General features: G+C 40.0%; 1 protein-coding gene and 1 long non-coding RNA gene across 8 annotated transcripts in view; one reads left to right on the forward strand and one right to left on the reverse strand.

The window, feature by feature from the left end:
- LOC307225574 overlaps window positions 1-22,555 on the reverse strand; it is a 196,414-nt gene that overhangs the window by 163,099 nt on the left and 10,760 nt on the right. The window lies entirely within an intron of this gene.
- On the forward strand, window positions 3,183-14,566 carry LUM (lumican). Its single transcript, XM_079993472.1, has 3 exons — window positions 3,183-3,480; window positions 7,270-8,184; window positions 13,486-14,566. Exons 2-3 carry the CDS (start codon window positions 7,290-7,292, stop codon window positions 13,638-13,640), a joined length of 1,050 nt encoding a protein of 349 aa, XP_079849598.1. The 5' UTR covers window positions 3,183-3,480; window positions 7,270-7,289; the 3' UTR covers window positions 13,641-14,566.

The raw sequence follows: 22,555 nt of genomic DNA on the forward strand, positions 1-22,555 counted from the left end.
ACTGGACAGGTTTCTCCCCAAACAACCTAAAGCCCATAGTTAGTTGGTCAGTTGCTCAATCCAGACCAGCTGTCTACATGCCTCAATTGTAGCTATGTATTCTGATTCTGTGGAAGACAAAACTACAGATCCGTGTTTACAACTGGCCTAGGAAACAGGACCATTTCCAAACATAAAGAGAAATCCACCTGTTGATTTGTAATCCTTTGTGTCTCTGGTGCAGAGAGCATCTGTGTAACCTAGAAGTTTTGGATAGTTGTTGGCAGTTTAAGTGTACAGTCCATGGTTCCCTTTAAGTATCTAATAATTCTTTTCACAACAGTCCAGTCCTCCTCAGTGGGAGAGCTACCTTTACTACTTAGATTCCCACTGCATTTGCTATGTCTGGTCTGGAAATCGTGGTCATGGGATTGGTTATGTGCCTCACTTGGGAGCTGAGTGGGAATTTTTGGTGCCCTATGATTGGCCAATAGAACATTTTGTTTTGTTTATGTGATACTGCTCTTTATTGTTGAAAATGGTGTTATTTAATTTGGCTAACTGCTATTCTGTCACAACTTTAGTGGTCATGTAGTGTGGGCAGATAACAACATTTACCCACCAGCAAGTACTTGGAGGCATCTTTGGATGTAGGGCATGTAGCCAACCTACCTCATACTACGATCCTCCTCATTATCTTGGGTTCTGTTGGCTTCGCCCTTCCAAACAGCAACCAGGGGTGGGCAGGATGGCCAAACAGCCACCTCCTTAACTCACCTTTATGGTGAGCTGATGAAAGGCTTGCATTAGTCAACAATGGGTGCTGGGATTGAAGCTAGAGTTGCCCAGTTTCCCTCTTATCTACTCGTGATAGACATGTCCACAGAAAGGACATAGAGTTACTACTGTATTGATGCAGATTCCCTAGGAAATTGGGTTTATGGCAATTTTTCACACCATAGCTTTGACTTGTATCTTCAAAGAGAGCCCACCCAAACTAATGGAAAGGATCAGGTGCTTGATGTGTGCAGACCTAACAGTTTGTTGCAGTTCTGTCAGAAAGCTTCTGATAGTAGTTTGTGATTAAAGTTCTCATTGGCTAGGCCCTGGAGATCTGATATGTGGTGGCTGATATGCTGCACGCACTTTTTGCTTCTGTTTTTTTATCTATTTAAATTGAATTAGACCATTATTGTTCTCCATTTCTTCAAGGCAGCTATCCTAAGTTAAAATAATCACAACTATTTTAGAATCAATTGAACATTATTGCATTATAAATACAATAAAGCAGCCATACAGTATTCAGGTGGGAGTAGAGACAAAGTGATCACTACATTTATGAGAACTGTTTTTCCTCAAATTATCTTCTCTTTATATAAAGCAACAGTCTAAATGCAAGTCTAAATACCGTATTTTTCGCCCTATAAGACACACCGGCCCATAGGACACACCTAGATTTGGGGGGGGGGAATAAAGGGGGAAAAATTATCCCCCCCCCCAGGAGCGGTGCTAGGGCTGGGGAAGCCCGAGCTTCCCCCGACCCCAGCCCCCAGAACAGGCAGCTCTCCACAAGAAGTCGTGCCGGGCTCCCACAGCTTACAGAGAGCTGTGCGAAGCCCAGTCTGGGAGCTTGCGGGGCTGGGGGCGAGGGGAGCCCGAGCTTCCCCCGACCCCAGCCCCCAGAACGGGCAGCTCTCCACAAGAAGTCGCGCCGGGCTCCCACAGCTTACAGAGAGCTGTGCGAAGCCCGGTCTGGGAGCCTGTGGGGCTGGGGGCGAGGGGAGCCCGAGCTTCCCCCGACCCCAGCCCCCAGAACGGATCCCAGAATGATGGCAAAGCTGCACGCAGCTTTGGCATCACTCTGGGAGCTTGCCGGGCTGCGTGGATAGCTTCCTGAAGCCTGCATTCGCCCCATAGGGCGCACACACATTTTCCCTTCATTTTTGGAGGGGGAAAAGTGTGTCCTATAGGGCAAAAAATACGGTACTATGGGTTGCCTCCAATGTTAGTCATACTCAAAGTAGACACACTGAAGTTAATGGACGTGACTACCTAAGGTCTATTAATTTCAGTAGGTCTACTGCAAGTATGATCAACATTAGAGAAAGCCCTAGGGTGATTGATTGTCTAACACCCTATGCAGACAAGGTAAACTTAGCATAAGATCAAAGTGGGAGAGCCCATGAAGATAAATGTAGTTATTATGCTATTGATTAATACACAAAGCAGAGGCATTTTATTGTATCCATCTGCCACACCAATGGTATCTGCAATCTGTAGAAAAAAATAAATCTGATGCAGTAATAAGTTTGTTCTAGATTGTCTGAAAAAATCATGCTCTGCCCCTTCTTCCTTGTTCCTCACCAAACCAGTTGGTGTAAACACCACTCTTTTAAAGGAGCAATGTGTCTCAGACAAAATGGAGATCTTTGATGGGAATTTTCTGGATATATTGGAACCAGAAAGAATACTTAAAGTTTTGCCAGTTATTTTCCTTATTTTTATAGCATTATATTTGGCAGTGCCTTATTTCAATAGCATTCACATCCAAGCTTTAGGAAGCATTCTTGAACAGTATCCATGAAATAAGAAACAGACAACACTCAGTTGATTGCTTCCAGATTCTGAATGTCTTTAAGTCCTAAAAGGGACAAATGTTAGTATAATTTTAAGGAAGCTGCCAACCATTTATTTCTATCTCAACATTATGAGTGTGTGTGTGTGTGTGTGTGTGTGTGTGTACAGAGAGAGAGAGAGAGAGTTTTTGTTATATAAATATTTAGGTTAAGCCATAAAATAAAATGTACATGGTTTATGGTTAGATGTATATTTAACCAGAACCATCATATCCAATCTTCCCTTTTACTAATACTTTTTTTACAGTACAGTAAAGGAAAAACCTTGTGTAGTTTCACCATTTGGGGTTATATATTTTTTCCACTGCTATAGCTTTCATTGAACCATTATGTACTGTACATAACTTAGCAGAAAGAAAAACAAGAAAAAAGGAATGAGTCATTTGGCTTAAGAACTGTGGCTACACTGAGGTTTGAGAGTTATTTGTTAGATTTTGCTGAAGGCTATAAAATGAGCTAGGGAAAATGCAATGTCTGTTTGCAATTTGAGCATTATTTAAAATTGTTTTTCCCCCTTTTATAATTCTGTTGTTCATGCTGTGGTAGTCAGCTTGAACTTTTTCAGGTTCCTTAAAGGGGTTATCTCCATCCTGTTCCACAGGGAGAACAGATGGGTTGTCCTTTACAATTCAGTGTCCACCTGCACTTGATTAGACAGCAGCAGTTTTACATACCGCACCACTAGAATCCCATGATGACATAGCCTCAGACAACAGCGTGACTAGGATTTTCCCCCCAAGCCCTTGTATCACAGAGGATCTGGCAGCCAGTTACCTTCTGACACTGTTTATAGCATATATTGGTTGATCCAGTCCCTTACTGAATCTGCTGTGGGAATTAAAGCAAGCAGCTTCAAGTCAGAAAGGTAAGTGCTCTCGCATGCTTTAACACTAACAATCAAGCAGCTGAAGGAAGCAGTAATGAGAACATGCCACAACTTTGCCAATTTGCAAACTGAGTACAGTTGCTTTTGTGCAGTTGCCTTCACAGTTTGTTTTTAAATGCTCCACATGTTTTGTGGGTTATTGTTGTACTCCTTTGTAGAACATGTTGGCTTCTACGAGAAGGGACATTCAGTACAAATGACCAAGCCTTTGGGTAGGTGGGTGGGAATCCTAGCAAACGAAAATTTCTGTATATCCAACTACTGATTAGTATGTTAACAAATTAAATTTAATTTTTAAATGGAGTTAAAATTTAAATCAATATGCTTAATTTGACTCCACTGTAATTGGAATATTATGAAATAAGTCTATCCAAAATATTATATGCTGGGGAGTTTTGTGTGCAGCAGTTTACTGTTTAATTTCCCTGTTTCATGGAAGTGTTCTGGAGTCTTCATAATGAAACTTTTAAAACTAGCACACAAGTAAGTTTGCTTGCTTACTGCAAAGTAATTCGCTTTTTTATGGAAGAAGATACCAAATGTCAAAGTAATGCTTGCAATAGAAATTTTAAGGAGATTTTTAGAAGATTTTCAAACATGTGTGTCAGAGAAGTGTTCATAAAGTACCAGTTTACTAATGACCCAATTATCTTGATTCACACACATGAAATGGTAATACTTAGGACTACAAAGCACAATGATGAACTGTCAGTCAAATTTTAAAGAGAAATCTTGAAGGAGTCATCCACATACTACGCCATCCTAGATCTTTTAAATATATTGGTTAGGAGTTAAAATATAAAACCTTTTGTTTGAGTATTTGTCTAACTCCACTAAAATCAATGAAATTTTTCCAGTATCTCCAATGGAAGCTCAACCATCTCATCCATATGTCTTTCACTTCCCCAATTCTATCTTGTCAAAACTTCCAAGGTCCTAATAAACTCTAATTTGCAAGGATTCACTGAATAAATTAATTATATTTCATAAATGAATACCAAGGCCCAACATTTTCTTTTTCTACACACCCAACTATTATTTCTCTTATTATTTCTACACAGAAATGTTTTATTTTAAAAATAAATTGCTACAGCTAAAAAATAAGGTGCATTTATATATTATGGTCTCAAGGGCAATATTGTAAAATTTCTCTGGGATGGGGAGGATGCAGTGTTTCAGAATGATCACTGCCTAGGGCAAAAAAGCTTTTGCTGCCCAAGTAATTAGTACAAGCAATAGGTTTTTAAATTTTTATTTTCATGTGCAGCACACAGAAATGATCCAGCCATTCCATTAAGATATTGCTAGGCATATTTATCCAGGGCAAAAAAATCAAGTGGCAAAAGAATATGCACTTGTAACATGAGAACATGAAATTTGCTTATGGCTGTCCAAATCTAATGCAGCTGTGGCAGCTGCATTGCAAAGATTAGCTTCCATGGAGGCATTTCTTCCTTTTCTTACATTTATATCCTGCCTTTCTTCCATCACAGAACCCAAGGGGCATACATGAGGTTCCCAGATGGTCCCCCTTCCAGACACTGACCAGACCCAGACTTGCTTAGTTACAGCAAGGTGATGATGGCCTCATTTGCCTTCAGACCATACTCTGGCCAGCATTTATTTATTGATTTCCTAAATTTCTGTGCTAGTCATTCTACTAAATTTCCCCAAATTTCTATCTCACTTCTATTTCAACCTCTGCCAAGGGTACCCCTACCAAAACAAACTCTTGTTCATTGAGAACAGTATGGACTTACAGAAGCTCCTATAAGTACTAAGTTGACAACTGACCACATAAAAGTTTTCAGCTGATTCCATTGTGAGGTTGTGCAGATACGTTTTGGCCACATTTCCCCTGCACTAATGACTGAAATACTACTGACAGTCAGGCTGAAGTGTGTTCCCAAGTTTTGAGATGCAATTGTTACTTGTGGAATTTCAAAGGTAAACAGCTGAAATGCTCAAGTAGCCTATCCTCATCAAACCCAAATAAAGTATCCCACTTTGTGGAGGTATTCTAAAAAGGTGTATATTATGAAACAATAGGAATGTTTACTACAAAGAACTGTTGCTTTGGAAAAAGGCTGAAGTCAAACATATGTCTAATAACCTAAATGTAACAAATAAGGAACTACATGAAAGACACATGTTCCATCCAGTATGTTAAGAAAGCAGAATATGTTCTTATGTTTCTGTGAATATGCTTTAATGCATGTGTTAACCATCATATTTAAATGAAACATGTTAAACAAAAATACAATAAGACTTGCTATTTCCAATATGTATTATGCATCCATTTCCTAATGTTTTCTGATTTCCTAGTGAAATTGTTACAAATATGGCATAAAGGCTTGGGTTCATGCCATTTCATTTTTCTCCCTATTGTACACAATTTGTGCAGCTTTATAAAGAAAAGTATGAACACATGCACACCCCCAATAAAGTCTGACCCAACAACATGAATGCATGCCAAAGTGTGTGTTCATAATGTATTATTATTTATTAAATTTATATAATACCCTTCATGCCAGTATTACAGGGAGGTCTACAATCTAAAAGCACATAAATACCCACCACAGTAACAAACAAAAACAGCAACACGTGCCCCACAGAGTTTAAAAGACAATAGATTGTTTAATTAGCCAATTTGCCTGGTGCCTAGAGATATGTAACAAAGTCTCCCTGGAGAGAGCATTCCCTAAATGAGGAGCCACCACAGAAAAGGCCTGTTCTCATGTTGCCATCTTCCAGACCTCTTGTGGAGGAGACATGAAGAAGGGCCTCAGATGATGATCACAAGATCCAGGTCAGTTCATATGGAGAGAGGCAGTCCTTGAGGTATTGCAGTCCTAAGCCGTTTAAGGCTTTCTGATCAAAACCATAACTTTAAATTGGGCCCATAAACTAATTGGCAGCCAGTGCAGTAGGGCCAGGATTGCCTTTATATGCTCTAACCTTCTTGCCCCGGTTAGCAACTTATCTGCTAATTTCTGCACCGGTTGAAGTTTCCATCTTCAGAGGCAGCCCCACATATAATGTGTTGCAGCAATCTAATCTAGATATTACCAGAGCATAGACAGAATTGGGCTATCCCTGTCCTGATAGAGGCATAGCTGGGCCCCTAGCCAAAGCTGATGGAAGGTACTCTGTATCACTGAAGCCACCTGAGCCTCAAGGATAAAGAAGTACCTGCAACCTTCAAAGAGAATGTTATTCCATCAAGAACAGGCCACCTCCTACCCATACAATCTAGGAAACCACTTACTAACAGTGCCTCAGTGTTATCTGGATTGAGCTTCAGTTTATTGGCTCTCATCCAGTCCATTACTGAGGCAAGAAAATGGTCTAGCACATGATGGTTATGTGAAAGTGATATCTATGTAGGATGTTGGACATGCATGAAGAAGTTCTTGTAACAGATAATGTATGACATTGTATTCCACTTTGCACCATGGTCATCATACATGGGTGATCCCATTTTATCTTCACATGGACAGGTATGTTACATTGAAACAATGACAGGCCCAAAGTATCCCAACTGGCTCAATCCCTGACTGGAATATGAACACAGATATTCTGAGCTATATTAATTTCTCTATCCATCATAACTATTAACAATGCACCGAATTTCACTTTACTTTCATACAGTCAGTTCATTTTCCATACATCCCTTCATAGAAAAATGAACTTCTGTTTTTATTATTTTGATATGCTTCCTTGTAATCACCAGTCAAGTAACTGTATGCATTTTATCTCCCTCAACAGGAGCAACACACACTGCAAAGATGCATCTGAATTCTCTTCCTTTCTTCCTTTTCTTGATTAGTGGCATCTTCTGTCAATATGATTATGATGGGTATTATGCTCCACAGCCTGATTATGGTTATGCTGTTTCAATGTTTGATCACTCAACAGCAGTCTGTGCACCAGAATGTACTTGCCCTATAAGCTATCCATCAGCCATGTATTGTGACAATCTTAAACTGAAGAGTCTCCCAATTATTCCTCCTGGAATTAAATACCTGTATCTCCGCCATAATATGATCGAAGGCATAGAAGAGAAAGCTTTTGATAATGTAACAGACCTGGAGTGGCTAATCCTAGATCATAACCATCTGGAAAATTCAAAAATAAAAGGCAAAGTCTTCGCCAAGCTAAAGAGTTTGAAAAAACTTCATATTAATAACAACAATTTAACCGAAGCTGTTGGACCACTTCCCAATACTCTGGATGACGTGCAACTCACTCATAACAAAATTTCAAAAATCAATCCCAACACATTTGAAGGACTAGTGAATCTGACTGTCATTCACCTACAGCACAACCAACTGTCTGAAGATACACTTTCTGGAGTTTTTAAAGGCCTAAATGCACTTTTGTATCTTGACTTGAGCTTTAATAAGATTACTAAACTGCCTTTGGGACTGCCTCCTAATTTAATGATGCTATATTTTGACAATAATCAGATTTCCAACATTCCTGATCAGTATTTCCAGGGTTTTAAAGATCTTCAGTATTTACGTCTATCTCACAATAAGTTGACAGATTCTGGAATACCAGGCAATGCTTTCAATATATCTACCCTTGTTGAGCTGGATCTCTCCTATAATCAGCTGAAGAGCATTCCAACAGTAAATGAGCATCTCGAAAACTACTACCTCCAAGTCAATCAGATAAACAGTGAGTAATGTTTCCCTTTTAAAAAAAAGGTAAAGGTGATACAATGAAATGTTAGCTAAATAACAGGTGTGTCCTTAAGTTTGACCTGTGGAACTCCCTCCTGCGTGCACTGCTTAGTACTCCTTACAGGGAGTGATATTATTGCCAGGATGCATTCATACATTGGTTTCCTCACAGAGATAACTATAGGGTCAGGGCTGGCCCGTCCCATCTGAGGAGACATGGGAAGGTTCCACCACTGAAGCCCTATCTCTGCCAAACTTTCCCTTACCTGAGTTGCATGGTAGCGACCACAAAGCAGCCGCGAGGATGCGTTCCAGTGAGATCTTGCAGAGCACATGAGATCTCGCAAGATCTCGTGATATTTTGGCAAGAACTCATGAGAACTTAGCAGAAGCCACTACCTCATAGTGGGCCAGCCCTGCTATATTTCCACAGAAGTGACGAACCAAACTTCTTGCCTGAATATAGTTCTGCTAAAATACAGCACTTTGTGTATTTTATGATGTCAAAAATTATACAAGACATGCACATTGGGATGCCAACTTGTAACCAACAAAACCAGTATCAAAATAATTGAGAATAGTGTACTATAAATATATGAACAATAATATGAAGAATTAGAATTAAGAGCAGTGGGATCTGAGATTCCCTTCATAAAAAATCTATTCACTGGTGAACAAATAATCATCACAAACAGGAGTTTCATTTATTCTGTCTCACCTAGCAAAGTGCTGGAGGAGATGAATGAAACCTGCCTGAAGGTGGCACATTGGAAAACAACAGACCTGGTGACAAAAATGGTGTTTTTCTTCTTTCAGAAAAGTAGTTCTGGTTGTCCTAAACAATACTGTATGGTGATAATACATGCACTAGATGGAGAAAGCAGGTGATCTTTATAACCTGTATTCAGTTCATAGTGTGGCATGAACTTGGTGCTTACCATCTCTTGTGGGAAGCATTGCTTTCAAAGCAAACCTGGTGTTTTGATTAGTAGCCCCCTTTGGCTTTCTTTTCTAATTGTGATATACTTCAACGTATCTACTATCTATGAAAACAATAAATCCACTCTACTGCAACATAAGTAGGCATAGTTCACTTAGAAAATTGTTTGCACAATCCCATCTCTAATTGTTAGGGTTCATTTGAGCACCAGCTTGCTCTCCTATTAATTTCAATGGGGCTCCAAAGAAGCTGCCTGCAGAGGAATACCCACAGAATTTACCCCCTGCTATTTGTTGGGAGGGGAGGAAAGAGAAAAAAAACCCCTTCTGGCTGTATGTCTAATTAGGGCTTAAAACACACACACACACAACCACCCCCCAAAACCCACCCCAAATTAAACATAAGCTCCCCCCCCTCCAAAGTATTTTGGGACCAGATCCAGGGCTAGGCAGGTGGTCCCCATTTTAGCCCAGTGTGGGTCTCCTTGATTCAGAACCCATGGATTGAGGTCATGAGGTAGCTAGGAGGCTGTAAGGTAAAGGTAAAGGTACCCCTGCCCGTACGGGCCAGTCTTGACAGACTCTGGGGTTGTGCGCCCATCTCACTCAAGAGGCCAGGGGCCAGCGCTGTCCGGAGACACTTCCGGGTCACGTGGCCAGCGTGACATCACTGCTCTGGCGAGCCAGAGCCGCACACGGAAACGCCGTTTACCTTCCCGCTGGTAAGCGGTCCCTATTTATCTACTTGCACCCGGAGGTGCTTTCGAACTGCTAGGTTGGCAGGTGCTGGGACCGAGCAGCGGGAGCGCACCCCGCCGCAGGGATTCGAACCGCCGACCTTTCGATCGGCAAGCCCTAGGCGCTGAGGCTTTAACCCACAGCGCCACAGTGCATAAAACATGGGAAAATCAATTAATGATATTGAGTGATATCCAACATTAGTCATACTCCAACTAAGCCCACTGAAATCAGTGGGCTTAAGTCCACTGATTTCAATTGGTCTATTTCATGACTAATGTTGGCTATCACCCATTTATGATCTGAATTTGCACACAAAAACCAAAAACTCATCTAACGAATAGGATGCTAAGTGATGACTCCAGAAATAGGCCTAAAAAGAAAACGCTAGGTGAAAATTATTTGAAAAGAAGTCCACTAATATACAAGAAACGTGTCATTGTAATGTTGCTATTGCTGCTACTAGTAATAAATAAAAAGCTATAACTACCTAAAGGGAGCATTGTGGTATTCAACAGATGCATGAGAACTCATGCAAGACTTGCCAGTGGACTCAAATAACACAGAATGGGCCACTAACACTTTCCATCCTTATTCCAGTGAAAGTATTCTTAATGGCATGATCAAACTAGCATGGGGTGAAGAGGTGTCAAATTTTGTTTTGAAAAAATCAACACAAGGAACATGTCTACTGTAGATGCGCTTCACTGAAATTTCTTTGCTGGAGTAATAAGTCATGGTAAAAGGGAAACAATCCGGCAAAAGCAAAAAAGACGACTTGGAAAGAGGCATAGCAGTAAAGAAACAAGCAGCCACTATTGGTCCTCTTCATTTGTGGCTATTAGTTTTCAGAATAAGAGTTGGGAAAGGGTGACTAGAAGACTCTGAAAAACAATGTGCGCCCATGGGTACCCAAGGTAATGTATAAACACTAAACTTATACAACCTCTTGGTTATTGGGTGAATAGAAGTTAAACAGTAGTCTTCTCCTTGTCTAGACTACAGCACCAAACCAGGAACCAGCTTCAGCCAGTGTTCAGTCTTAGTAACTGTTAACACTGCTAAATTTGCACATGGCCACTATGAACGCTGGCCTGACAACTTAAATCTAGCAGCTTGACCATGATTATTAGTACAGTGCTTGATATATATAAAATGTATTAGATGATAGATATTTGACACACTTTTAAAGAGCTCCTGATAAAGCAGATGCTTTATTTATTCCTATTTATACAAAATGTGTATCCCAAAAAGGAGTTGCTCAAAGCAGCTTACAATATATATAAAAAGCATAAAATCACAATACTGTAATCTCAAAAACACAATAGACTACAAACAGCATCCAAGAGCCAAAACGATCAATCAATAAAGTAAGTTAAGCAGCAACAGAATCAAAAACTTGTTTAAAGAACAATGTCTTCTGTTGCTCCAGGACATAGAGAGAAAAGATACCCTAGCTCCACATAACCAGTGTTTTGGAGTACCTTGTAAGAACCTTTTCACCAGAATACAACTGAAAGAAGATATTGGCATACTGATGAAAACCCATTCCCAGATAGTCTCTCCCAGTGGTTTCATGAAGATTCTGAAATGCAAAGGGGATGAAACTGAACCCTGTGGAACCTCAGTCAATGGGTTGAACACAAGTCCTCAAAGCACTACCCTCCGAGACCTACAGACAAGAGAGGACTTGTGTCACTGCAAAATGGTCTCCCATCTGTTCCATCCCAGCAAGGCAACCCATGGTTGATTGTATAGAAAGTTATTTTCATATTCATGCATCCATACATCAACAGGTCATCATTTTGAAATCTCCAGGTGTTTCCAGTGATATCAAGCAAAGGTATCACATCAATCTGCATCTTGCAGTGAAATATTATTATTATTATTATTATTATTATTATTATTATTATTATTATTATTATTATTAATAAATGTTCCTACTCAAACATTTCCCCACATTTTATGGGCAGACTGATGTTCTCATTGCAGGACAGTAATATATTACTGGATTAGCCTTACTTTGAATGCTTTCAGTTGCTTCATGTCATTCTTCTTTAAAATGTCTGCAATTTGTATTTTGGTATATTTTATCTGATTTTGGTATGCTTCATCAGATTAATCAGCTCTTAATCAGTTTTGTAGTGGCCAGACAACTGTTGAGAAAGTAAAAAACCTCAGCTTTACCTCTACTTCGCCTCTCCAAGTCACAGTGTGCTTCTGCTGCTTTTTAACTGTGTGGCAGCCACCTGGGTTAACAGACCTGGATTTGTCATCAAACCAGTAGCACTTGATGGGGCTTTGCACGTGGGGCTGCATTGTTCTCCTGGTTGCCCAATGATTTGCATCACTGTTGGTTGCTACGGCAGTGGAGGGTGGGGGCATGGCAGCTGGGAGCTCAGCATGGTGCAGGCCCAATGATGCATGGCAGTGGGAAGTCAAGAGCTCAACCAACACAGTCCCACCTGTGCAGCCCCACCAACCACTGCTGCATCAAGTCTAGTTTGGCCTCAGTGGCAATGGAAATTTAACTAGTGCCAAAGAATGCAAAGATAAAACCAAATTTATGAGTGGAAGTATTAGTTAGTTACCATTACCAGCCAGCTAAAACTCTGATGAGACCTTCAGTCTCAATTGAGCAAATCTCTCCCTAAAGGAGCACTTCTTTAATCTACCCCATACAAGATTGAGGGAAACCTTCCAGACCACAATGGACCACAAATGAGGTCTCGAGTTTAAAATTACAGAATTTATTCTATAAATTTACCCCTGTCTCAAATCTAGTGCAAATCTTTCATTTACAATTGTTATAAGGAGACCAATTTTAGAATCCTAAAATTGTAATAATTAAAAAAAACTTGTTCTGATTGCCAAAATTTGTTAATCACCAGTTTGTTTCCACAATCTTTTGCAATAATTATCTTCATTTAATAACTTTGCTACCCCTTCCAATTTATCTACAAAATGAAAAATACTAACACTCCGTTTGAAATATTTGTTAGCAAACTTCACTAATTCCAAGAATTTCAGGAGATACTGAGTTGTTGATAGTAATTATAATTTAATGCAGCAGGGGGAGGAATTGTATAATTCTCATGTGTTGTAGAGAAAATATCTTAAAATAATACAATATCAGACGTTAATTCATTTATTTTTATAATTAGCTATGAATCTAAGAACACAGACATGGATCCCTTTGACTATGACTATGAGATGATCACATGCCACAATCATGATGTTATTGCAAAGAAGACAAATCCAATAGCCAATATATGTTTCAGTATACAAAATCTTGGTACATTCCAGGGAATACCACTTGGGGAATACAGTAGTACCTTGGTTTAGGAACTTAATCCGTTCCGGAAGTCCGTTCTTAAACCAAAGCATTCTTAAACCAAGGCGTGCTTTCCCATAGCAGTGGGGGACTCAATTTACAAATGGAACACACTCAACAGGAAGTAGAACATGTTCTGCTTCCAAGGCAAAGTTCACAAACCAAAATACCTACTTCCAGGTTTGAAGCATTCTTAATCCAAGTTGTTCATAAACTAAGCTGTTCTTAAACCAAGGGACCACTGTATATGATTCTGCTACTAATAATGTGCCTTTGATATTACAGAATTTCCAGTGAGCAGCTTTTGCAAAGTGGTTGGAGCGCTAGCCTACTCAAGGGTCAGACATCTGCGTTTGGATGCAAATAATCTCACAAGATCTGATCTTCCTCAAGAAATGTACAGCTGTCTCCGAATGGCTGCTGATATCACTGTGGAGTGATTTGTGCATTACTTCATTCAGTGGCCACCTCCATTTTCATAATTTACCACACTTTAAAGCTAGAATGCCGTATTGCAGAATGTCAATTGTGTTTGTTAACAAGCAGCATGGCCACCTTTAAAAAGAATGCTTCTGTTCTAGAAAATCTGTGAGGTCAAAGTTTTGTAAAGCTAGGAAGTCCCCATAGATTGTGGACAAAATTGTTTTCATGTTTCTTTTCTAGACAAGTACAGCCTGAGTTTCAAAAGGATATTTTTAAAAAGCACTGTACATGCATGATAAACACACACCACTCCTTGTGTGCAGTCCTACTCAGGTGTGCAGTCCTAACTCAGGTTTGCAGAAGTCAGGCATATTCTGATCTAGATAGAGTATTTAGTACTTTAGGGCTGGACCAATATATGTACATTATTTTCCTATATTCAAATCAAAGGTTCTCATCCACTTTTATTCCTTTGAGTTGTTTTCTTGTTGTGATTATATTACACAGGAAAGCAATAAATCAGTATAGCTATATAAATTGATAGCACATACAAAAACATATTTTAAAACCCCAGTTAACTATGATTTATGCAAAGAATTGAAAAAAGCAACATTTTCCAGGTTTTTATTTTGTTAATGCATTTTATATTTAATCAGTAAAAAATGTTTTGGTGTGGTTTGTTTAAATCTTTAAAATGGAATTGTTACTTTACAGTGAAACATGTACACCATTATTGTTATTCAGTTATTTGCATGCTACATTTAACATGATTGTAGAAATAAAACATAGCAAATAAAAATACTGAGTGCAAATTATTGTCAATGTATGTTTACATTTTTAGAAAACAGTAAGTGCAGATGAAAACAAACCAAAAAATACACTATTTTATATTTTGCTGAATTATTGTAAGACTACAGCTCCATCAAATAAATTGTTTTATGTATTTCATAGTTTTAAAAGTTCTTTTTTAAAAACAAAACAAAACAAAACAAAACTTATCTACCATGTGCCTTGTATCTAATTCCAATGAGCTGAATTATGGATAAAAGGATACTCTCATAATAACCTTCATAGAACTCCCAGGAAATCAGTGGGACATAAGCATATGCAAATATGTGCAGGGTTGCAGCCAATACTTTCAAATGTAACTACACAAGTTCTGTATGGAGGATTTAGACTAGCCATACTGTATGGCAGAAACCTATTTTATTGCAGCACTAGAAGCAGGAAATTCTGAATCCACTCCAATGCCAAATTCATTTTATTATACAAGTTTTACTGGACTGGAGACCAGAAACAGTGGCAGAAACAATAAGAAGGTCCCAGATGCAGAGACTGCCCTAGCATCCCAATAGTTTCCTTGACTGAAGTGGTGGAAGTGGTCTCAAATGTGATGTTAGATAACCTATGGTTTTATCTCATAGCAACAACCTTTGCCTGTGCAGGTGGACTATTAAGATGTTCTACCCCTGGAGACTTATGGAATCTGATGGATTTTTGAATGTTCTGAGAGTTTCCAGTAGCTAGAATCTTTCTTGTAACTTGAACCCATTGGTTTGGGTCCTGGCCTCCAGAGCAAGAGAAAACAAGCTTGCTCCATCTTCCATGTAACAGCCTTTTAAGTATTAGAAGATGTCTATTATATCTCCTCTCAGTCTCCTCATATCCAGGCTAAACATACCCAACTCCCTCAAGCATTTCTCATAAGGCTTGGTTTCCAGACCCATGATCATCTTGGTCACCCTCATTTTGTTAGTATGGGCCCAGTTCTCCACTCTGTTAAGATCATACTGAATCCTGATTATAACAATTCTTCTGTGACATTAACTACCCCTCCCAGTTTGGTATCATCTGCAAAATTGATGAGTATCCCCTCAATTCCTTCATCCAAGTCAATTATAAAGATGTTGAAAAACAACAGGGCCAGATACTTTGAAACCTCTAATGTCACATCAGGCTTACCTGTTATTTGGGTCTCCCCCCCCCCTTTTTTTTTGGAACATGGGGACATTTGCCTTCCTCCAGTCTGCAGGGACATTACCTGTTCTCCAAGAATTCTCAAAGATTCCATCCACAAGCTCCTTTGATACCCTTGGGTGCAGCTCATCAGGCCCTGGAAATTTGAATTCATGTAAAGTAGCTAGGTGTTCCCTTACCACCTCTTCTCCTATCTTGGGCTGCATCTCCCTCCTTCCTCATGCTCGCCCATAAAATGTTAGCATAAGAATACAGTAGGTCAAGCAGTAAAATATAAAACAAACTCATCTTTCTTAATAATAGGAATCCCATTGAGTGTAATGTTGCAGGAGTATACTCATATCCCAGTGCAATAGGTTGCATTGGGGAAGAAAGAGGTGTCACAGTTTCTAAAGGTGAAGACACCTGAAGAAGGACCATCAATAGCACCTCAATGTACAGGCAGGTTTGCCCAGTGAAAGATGGTCCTTCAAGTACTCAGGGAGCATAGTATCCAAAGGAGACATAGAGCTGAGACCAAATATATAAACGTGTGGTACTGAGTGCAGCTTGCCTGCCCTTGATGCTTCTAACATAAGAGCAGGGTTAGGGAACCTGTGGCCCTTCACATGTTGTTGGACTCCAACTCTCATGCAACTCCAAAGCCACAGCAAACATGGCCAGTGGTCACGGCTGGTGGGAGCTGAAGTCTAGTAACTAATGGAGGGGCACAGTTTTCTTACCCCTGGTTATCCAGTGCTCACTGAAATTTCTGTGTGCCAAACAGAGACATCAATTTCCCAAAATTATATATTAAGCATTCTTTCGATGTGATTCCTGCATTGTATGGGTTTGGACTAGATGACCCTTTTGGTCCCTTTCAACTCTACGATTCTATGATTCAGACAACCATATAGTCTATTATTTGTTTAGATTGCCAATTGACATACGTATTCTGCTAAATGAATAGAAATTACAGAGACACTTGCAGACATTTGGTTATCTACTTTATAATTTAATCAGGATCAACTTTTTACATTGTGAACAACGCAACCAGGTCCTTGTGCAAATTATGAAACAGATTTATGTCAAGATTGATATACCAGCCTGGTTAAATTATACAGCCAAAAGAAACATAATTCTTAAGCACTTGCATAGAATCACAAACCCATTATGGAATCACTATGGTAAAGAAACAGCAAGAAAATGCTAAAAATGACCATTATAGATCACGCTAAATAAAGCTGGAAATGTATTAACAGCAGCCAAGTTAACATGTTCTTTTTGTGTACAATAATGAATGCCTATAGCAGATTGTCAAAATTACTGGGGTTATACACAGACTCATTATGAAGCATCAATTAGAAACCGAACTCGGGTGCCACAGAGTTGACTGCTGCAGCCTCCAGTTCGTACAGGGCAGAGTGCTCCTTCCTGGAGCAGGTGCAACAAACAAGGCAACTCAGAATTGTAAAATACCAGACTGGTGTCACTAGTGATGTTTCAAATATGAAACAAAATCCAACAGACACAGCATACGAGGAAAATATGTGTGTGTGTGTGTGTGTGTGTGTGTGTGTGTGATGTCACAGGTTATTAGATGCAGGATATTTGTTGATAGGTACAGCTTCCAATCCAAGACTGCAATACCTCAAGGACTGCCTCTTCCCATATAAACCGACCTGGACCCTGCATCATCTGAGGCCCTTGTTCATGAGCCTCACCCATGAGAGGTCCGGGGGGAGGCAACATGAGAGTGGGCCTTTTCTGCAGTGGCTCCATTTGTGGAATGCTCTCCCCAGAGAGGCTTGCCTGGCACCTTCATTACATTTAAGTGCCAGGCAAAAATGTTTCTCTATAAACAGGCCTTTGGCTGATTAACACTCTTTTAAATTGGGGTGGTGGTGGAAGGGGGGGGGTTATTGGTTTGTTTTTTATGCATTTTGTGTTCTCATTTTGTACTTTTATGCTGTGAACTGTCCTGTAATTTTAGGATGAAGGGTGATAAAAAAATTAAATAACTTCAGCCATAAATCCAATCCAACTAAATGATTGCTGGCAAGTCTCTGAAGCTCAAACACCAGAAAAAAGGTAGGATGCAAATTCCACTAATAACAATATTATTGCAGACCCATGCACAGTGAACCCTTCCCAGGGATCAAGGCATTAAGGAAAGTGAACAAACTGGACAAGAAAACGCTCTCGTATTGTAAAATTGGTCACAACTTTGTCAAATCCAGATGGAGGTAGGATTTGGCTTAAACATTGGGTGTATATCCCTCTCAGCCTCCTGGTATAGGGCTGAGGCATGACAGGGTCGAGCCTAGGATTAATGGGCTATCCACAAGATGCAGACCTACACAGATGGCCCTCCCAGGCTGCTGAAGGCAGCTCTATGGACCATCAGCCAAATGCCTTGGCTTTTGGACAGAGACTTCCATCTAGACCAGGCATAGGCAAACTCGGCCCTCCAGATGTTTTGGGACTACAATCCCCATCATCCCTGACCACTGGTCCTGTTATCTAGGGATCATGGGAGTTATAGCCCCAAAACATCTGGAGGGCCGAGTTTGCCTAGGCCTGATCTAGACCTCTCTAACGGGGTACCCTGTGAACACGCCTTTTCTGAGGTTGGGGTGACACACCACTTCACCCCCCACCTGCTGTTAGACTAGGATTCCCTCTGCCAAAGTTGTGACTATTGCTATCAGGAAAGCAAAACCTGCAAAGGGGGCCAATCTGTTTGCAGACAAATTCCTTCTGGGCTCCAAATACAGCAGGATGGGGGCTGCTTGAGCCTGGTGGGGCAGTGCCTCATTCACCCTAATGGACCCGTCTTCAAAGACGCCTCTTTGTCACTTGTATGTTGCATCCAGAAGTGTACTCCCTCTGAATCATTTAGCAGCTGTGGCTAAATGAGTGGAACTTCTGTTGGCAGACCTCTGGTAGAATAGGTAGGAAGAGCTTAAGGATAACAAATAAGTTATGGTGGTTTATGTTGTGATGTGGGGTTTGTGATTTCAGCTCTCTTGACATAATATGCTGGAGACAGTTCTCTAGTAACACTTCTTTATTAAAGCAACAAGACTGAGACCTGAGGAGGGGAGAGCTACATTTATAGGGACAGGGAACTAGCTAGAAAGGATACATTTTGGAGGGAACAATATCAGGCAATCACAGTCCTGCCTTTTGGAGGAAACCAATAAGACAGAGGATCCAAATACAGCAGCTTAAATGAACCAATAGTAGCTGTACCCTCTGGAACCAAAAGGCAGTTACTTTACCCTAATGCAAATACAGACAATAATAATACAGATATAAAATCCTTTGACTCAATACACAACAGTTTAACTGCTTCAATGGGATCTGGAGGAGGAGGAGGAGGAGAAACAGAGGGTGAAGAAAGAGCTGTGAGTGAAGGGAGTGCCTTTCCCCATCCTTAGGACCCCCTGGGAAACTCAATAAATCTTCTGTACCTGGAACAGAGTGTAGAGAATGCAGCTGAGTGGGACACAGCTGTTGGCAGCCTCAGGAAGTACCATCTACCTTAGGCCTGCACATAAAAAACAAGTAGAGTGAGATACTAGGGTGATATTTGCGGTTTCCATGAACTCCTTGTTGTGAGACTTTTGTGGATGTACATTTTATAGGTAATTGTATTTTTGTAATATTTTGTTCAAGCTGTCTGTTGTTGCTTCAGTTTTTTGTACCCTGCTTAGAGATTAAGTGATGATGATGATGATGATGTAGAATCCACACTTTTAATACCAGCTGCCTCTGCTTCTAGTGTATGATGGATACATTTTTTTAGAACTCTCAAGTCCCAGACTCTGTAAAAGAGCCTCGTGGCTTCATTTTCCTCTAAATAATCCATCTGCTAGATACAAGTACTAGACAAGCCCATAAAAGCACAAATTCAAACCAGATTTGGTATTTCATTTAGAATAACAATGAACAATTTTTTCCCAGAAAGCTGGTCAATATCACAGCCAAATTGATAAAACAATAGCTAAAGTTTCTATACAACTGTGTTTCTAATTTATTTTTCATTCCTGCCTGTTGATGTTACCCTTCAAATTGGTAGTAGAGGAGTTGTAGCTCAATGGTAGAGCACATGTTTGGCATGCAAAGGTCCCTGGTTGAATCCTGGCATCTCTAGGTTGTAGTTTTTTTAAGCAAATCTCAAATAGGATGGCAGGAAAATCACCTACTGAGTGAGACCTAATTCAGTGTAAGGAAAAGTTACTTAAGCTACTTTTTCTCTAGCAAAGCAGATGTACTAAAAATAAAATACTATGCTTAATAGTGCTTAATGTGATACTAATGGCAAAAGAGCCACTAAAATGTCTTATTTTTTGTAAGTCATGGTTCTCAAACACCCTGTGCACTGCTGCTGCCAGTCACAAAGAGCAAAGAAGAGTATTTTATCATGGTCGTTTACATCATTCCAAAAGCACTGTGACAGGAAGCGGGGGGGAAATAGCCCTGATAAAGTTATTCCCTGGTTGGAAAATAAAGCTGTCTGTCACAGAATTACACCCCACCCATTCTACCTCGCATTTTCACTTTATGGATAACACCCGAGTCAAATGTGGGAGCTACATCAAAGTATCAACCTGAGGAAGGACCCTAAAAATGAAAACCTTTCCAAATCTCCAAAGCGGTTGGTTCAGACCACTTCAGATTAAACTTGTTTGGATGTGCTCCAAATACATCTGAAGTGGGAGCATTCACCTCCAATTCTTTCCTTGACTGAGTTCTTTTGTAAAAGTTTGGGCATATTGATTGGTTGTCCTTGGAATATTTTGCTCTGCTGCTTCCTTCTAATAAATGTTTTTATTTAGTTTTTCTAATCTAACAACACAAAAAAATGTGCATGTCGCAGTCAGTTTCTGATACATATGTTACTGAGGCATCCCATATTTCTACAGAAAAAGGGGTTTTTTCACCCTTACATGATGCCCCTAATCTAGATTGGCTGAGGTGGGCAGAGACCTCCAGGTATCCAGCCTGGGGAGGATGAAGCCAGTCCGAACTACCAGGAGTCGCACTGGGATCCGGGGGGCTGCACGTGATCACATAGAAGGCACCCCTATTTGATGTGGGGAGCGGTCATTTGTTAACAATAGTCTGCTTATTAGAAATGTTTATATTGCACTAAATGAATGTATATTTGTCCGGAATGTGTAGCTATCACAATACATAACATCTTAGGTGTCTGTACATATTCTGCAAACTTCCATTGTTTTTTCCATTGTGACTTCACACTTAGACTGCAACGCTGCCTCCTCCCTCAAGAATATGCCCAGAGGCTCAAACTAGAGTGTTCCTTATTAATAAAGATGAGGGTATGTAAAATAGACAATTGACAAACCTGTGTTAAATGAACCAATAGAGGTCAAACCAGACATGACATTAAAAGTGTATTTGCATTTATGTGCAAATTTTAAAAATGCAAACAGAACCCATTGTTGAGAGGATGCATCACAGCATGTGTGAAGTGTGAATTTAACTGTTTCCTCCCCTGCTGCAGCTATGAGAAAGATCACTATTCCGAAACCATATTTCTATTAGGAGCTTCAGAGTAGCTATTTTATTCAAGATCAAAACAAGAAAGGGTTAAAAAAATTCCCTCCATACATGCTTCAATTTTGACAGTGATCACACACTACCACCTAGCAGCTATTTGCATTTTTAAAAAAGAAGCAGTGCGTGCTAAATTCAAATATGCATTTTAGGGAATGGTTGCAGGTCAGTGGAAGAGATCATGGATTTGCAGGTAGAAAGCCCCAGGTTCAGTTTGTGGCATCTCCACATAGGGCTGGGAAAGATTCTTGTCTGAAACTCTCTCTACCCCTGCCAATCAGTGTAGGCAATACTGAGCTAGATGGGCCAACAGGTATATGGCACTTCCTGTGTTCCTAATGTCACATTTAGTCTGGCTCTTACTCTGCATCCTTGCAAAAGCTTGCACAATTCCTTGGTGCAAATATGAATGCTATACAGTGCATGCAAGGCACCATATTATGATCACATTTTGGGTTTGATTTTTTAAAAAGTTTAACATTAGTCAACAGTATGATGCAGCAGCAAAAAAAACAAAAAAACCCTAATACTATTCTAATGCATCAACAGAAGTATAGTGTCCAGATCAAAGGAAATAATAGCACCACTCTGCTTTGGTCAGGGCACACCTGAAGCACTGTGTCCAGTTCTGGGTGCCACAATTTAAGAAGGATAATGACAAGCTGGAACCTGTACAGAGGAAGGTGAGCAAGATGATCAAGGGTCCAGAAACCTAAGCAGAGGTTGGATGGCATTCTGTCATGGGTGCTTTAGTCTAGATTTCAGCATTGCAGGGGGTTGGACTAGAGGACCCTTAGGATCCCTTTCAACTCTACAATTCTATGATTGTCTGATTAAATGGAAAGAAAGATTATTGAATACAAGAAAGATTAGGCATAGTTTAACCCCACTAGAATCCATGGAACTTATCCGTTTAAAGATGCACAAACATTCTACAAGTTCTAATGGGAACGATCAAGTCCCAACACCCTCACCTGGGAAATTAAATCACACAGTAGGTACGGAATTCAAGTAAGCATGTTCCTGATTGTAGAATTAAGCACACTTTCCATGGATCACATTGAAAGTGTTTCTATGACACCTGTCATTGGCTTTCTTCCTTTATCACTACTATTTTGAGGAACGAAGAACTCAATGCTATAAAACATTGTAATTATATGTTTTATTAAACCAAAACGCCATAGAGTTAGAATTAAAACTGTTTTGCATTACAGGAGCACTTAGATACCAATGGAGGGATTGACCCAACATGCCCCAGGATTGAAAACCCTAAGCAAGAATGTTTCCTCCCCAGGGCCCTCCACTATCAAAATTGGGTTGGGGGCAGGTGGGATTAAGAGAACCCCCAGAATAACATGCAGTGCATAGAGAGCAGTAGCAAGCTGCTAGG

Source organism: Podarcis cretensis (assembly GCF_951804945.1).
Source record: "Podarcis cretensis genome assembly, chromosome: 10".
NCBI lineage: Eukaryota > Metazoa > Chordata > Lepidosauria > Squamata > Lacertidae > Podarcis > Podarcis cretensis.

Coding starts and splice junctions, on each gene's coding strand:
- LUM (XM_079993472.1), top strand. CDS start 7,290: ATGCATCTGAATTCTCTTCCTTTCTTCCTTTTCTTGATTAGTGGCATC. Junction 8,185..13,485: donor CCAAGTCAATCAGATAAACA/GTGAGTAATGTT, acceptor TTGATATTACAG/AATTTCCAGTGAGCAGCTTT.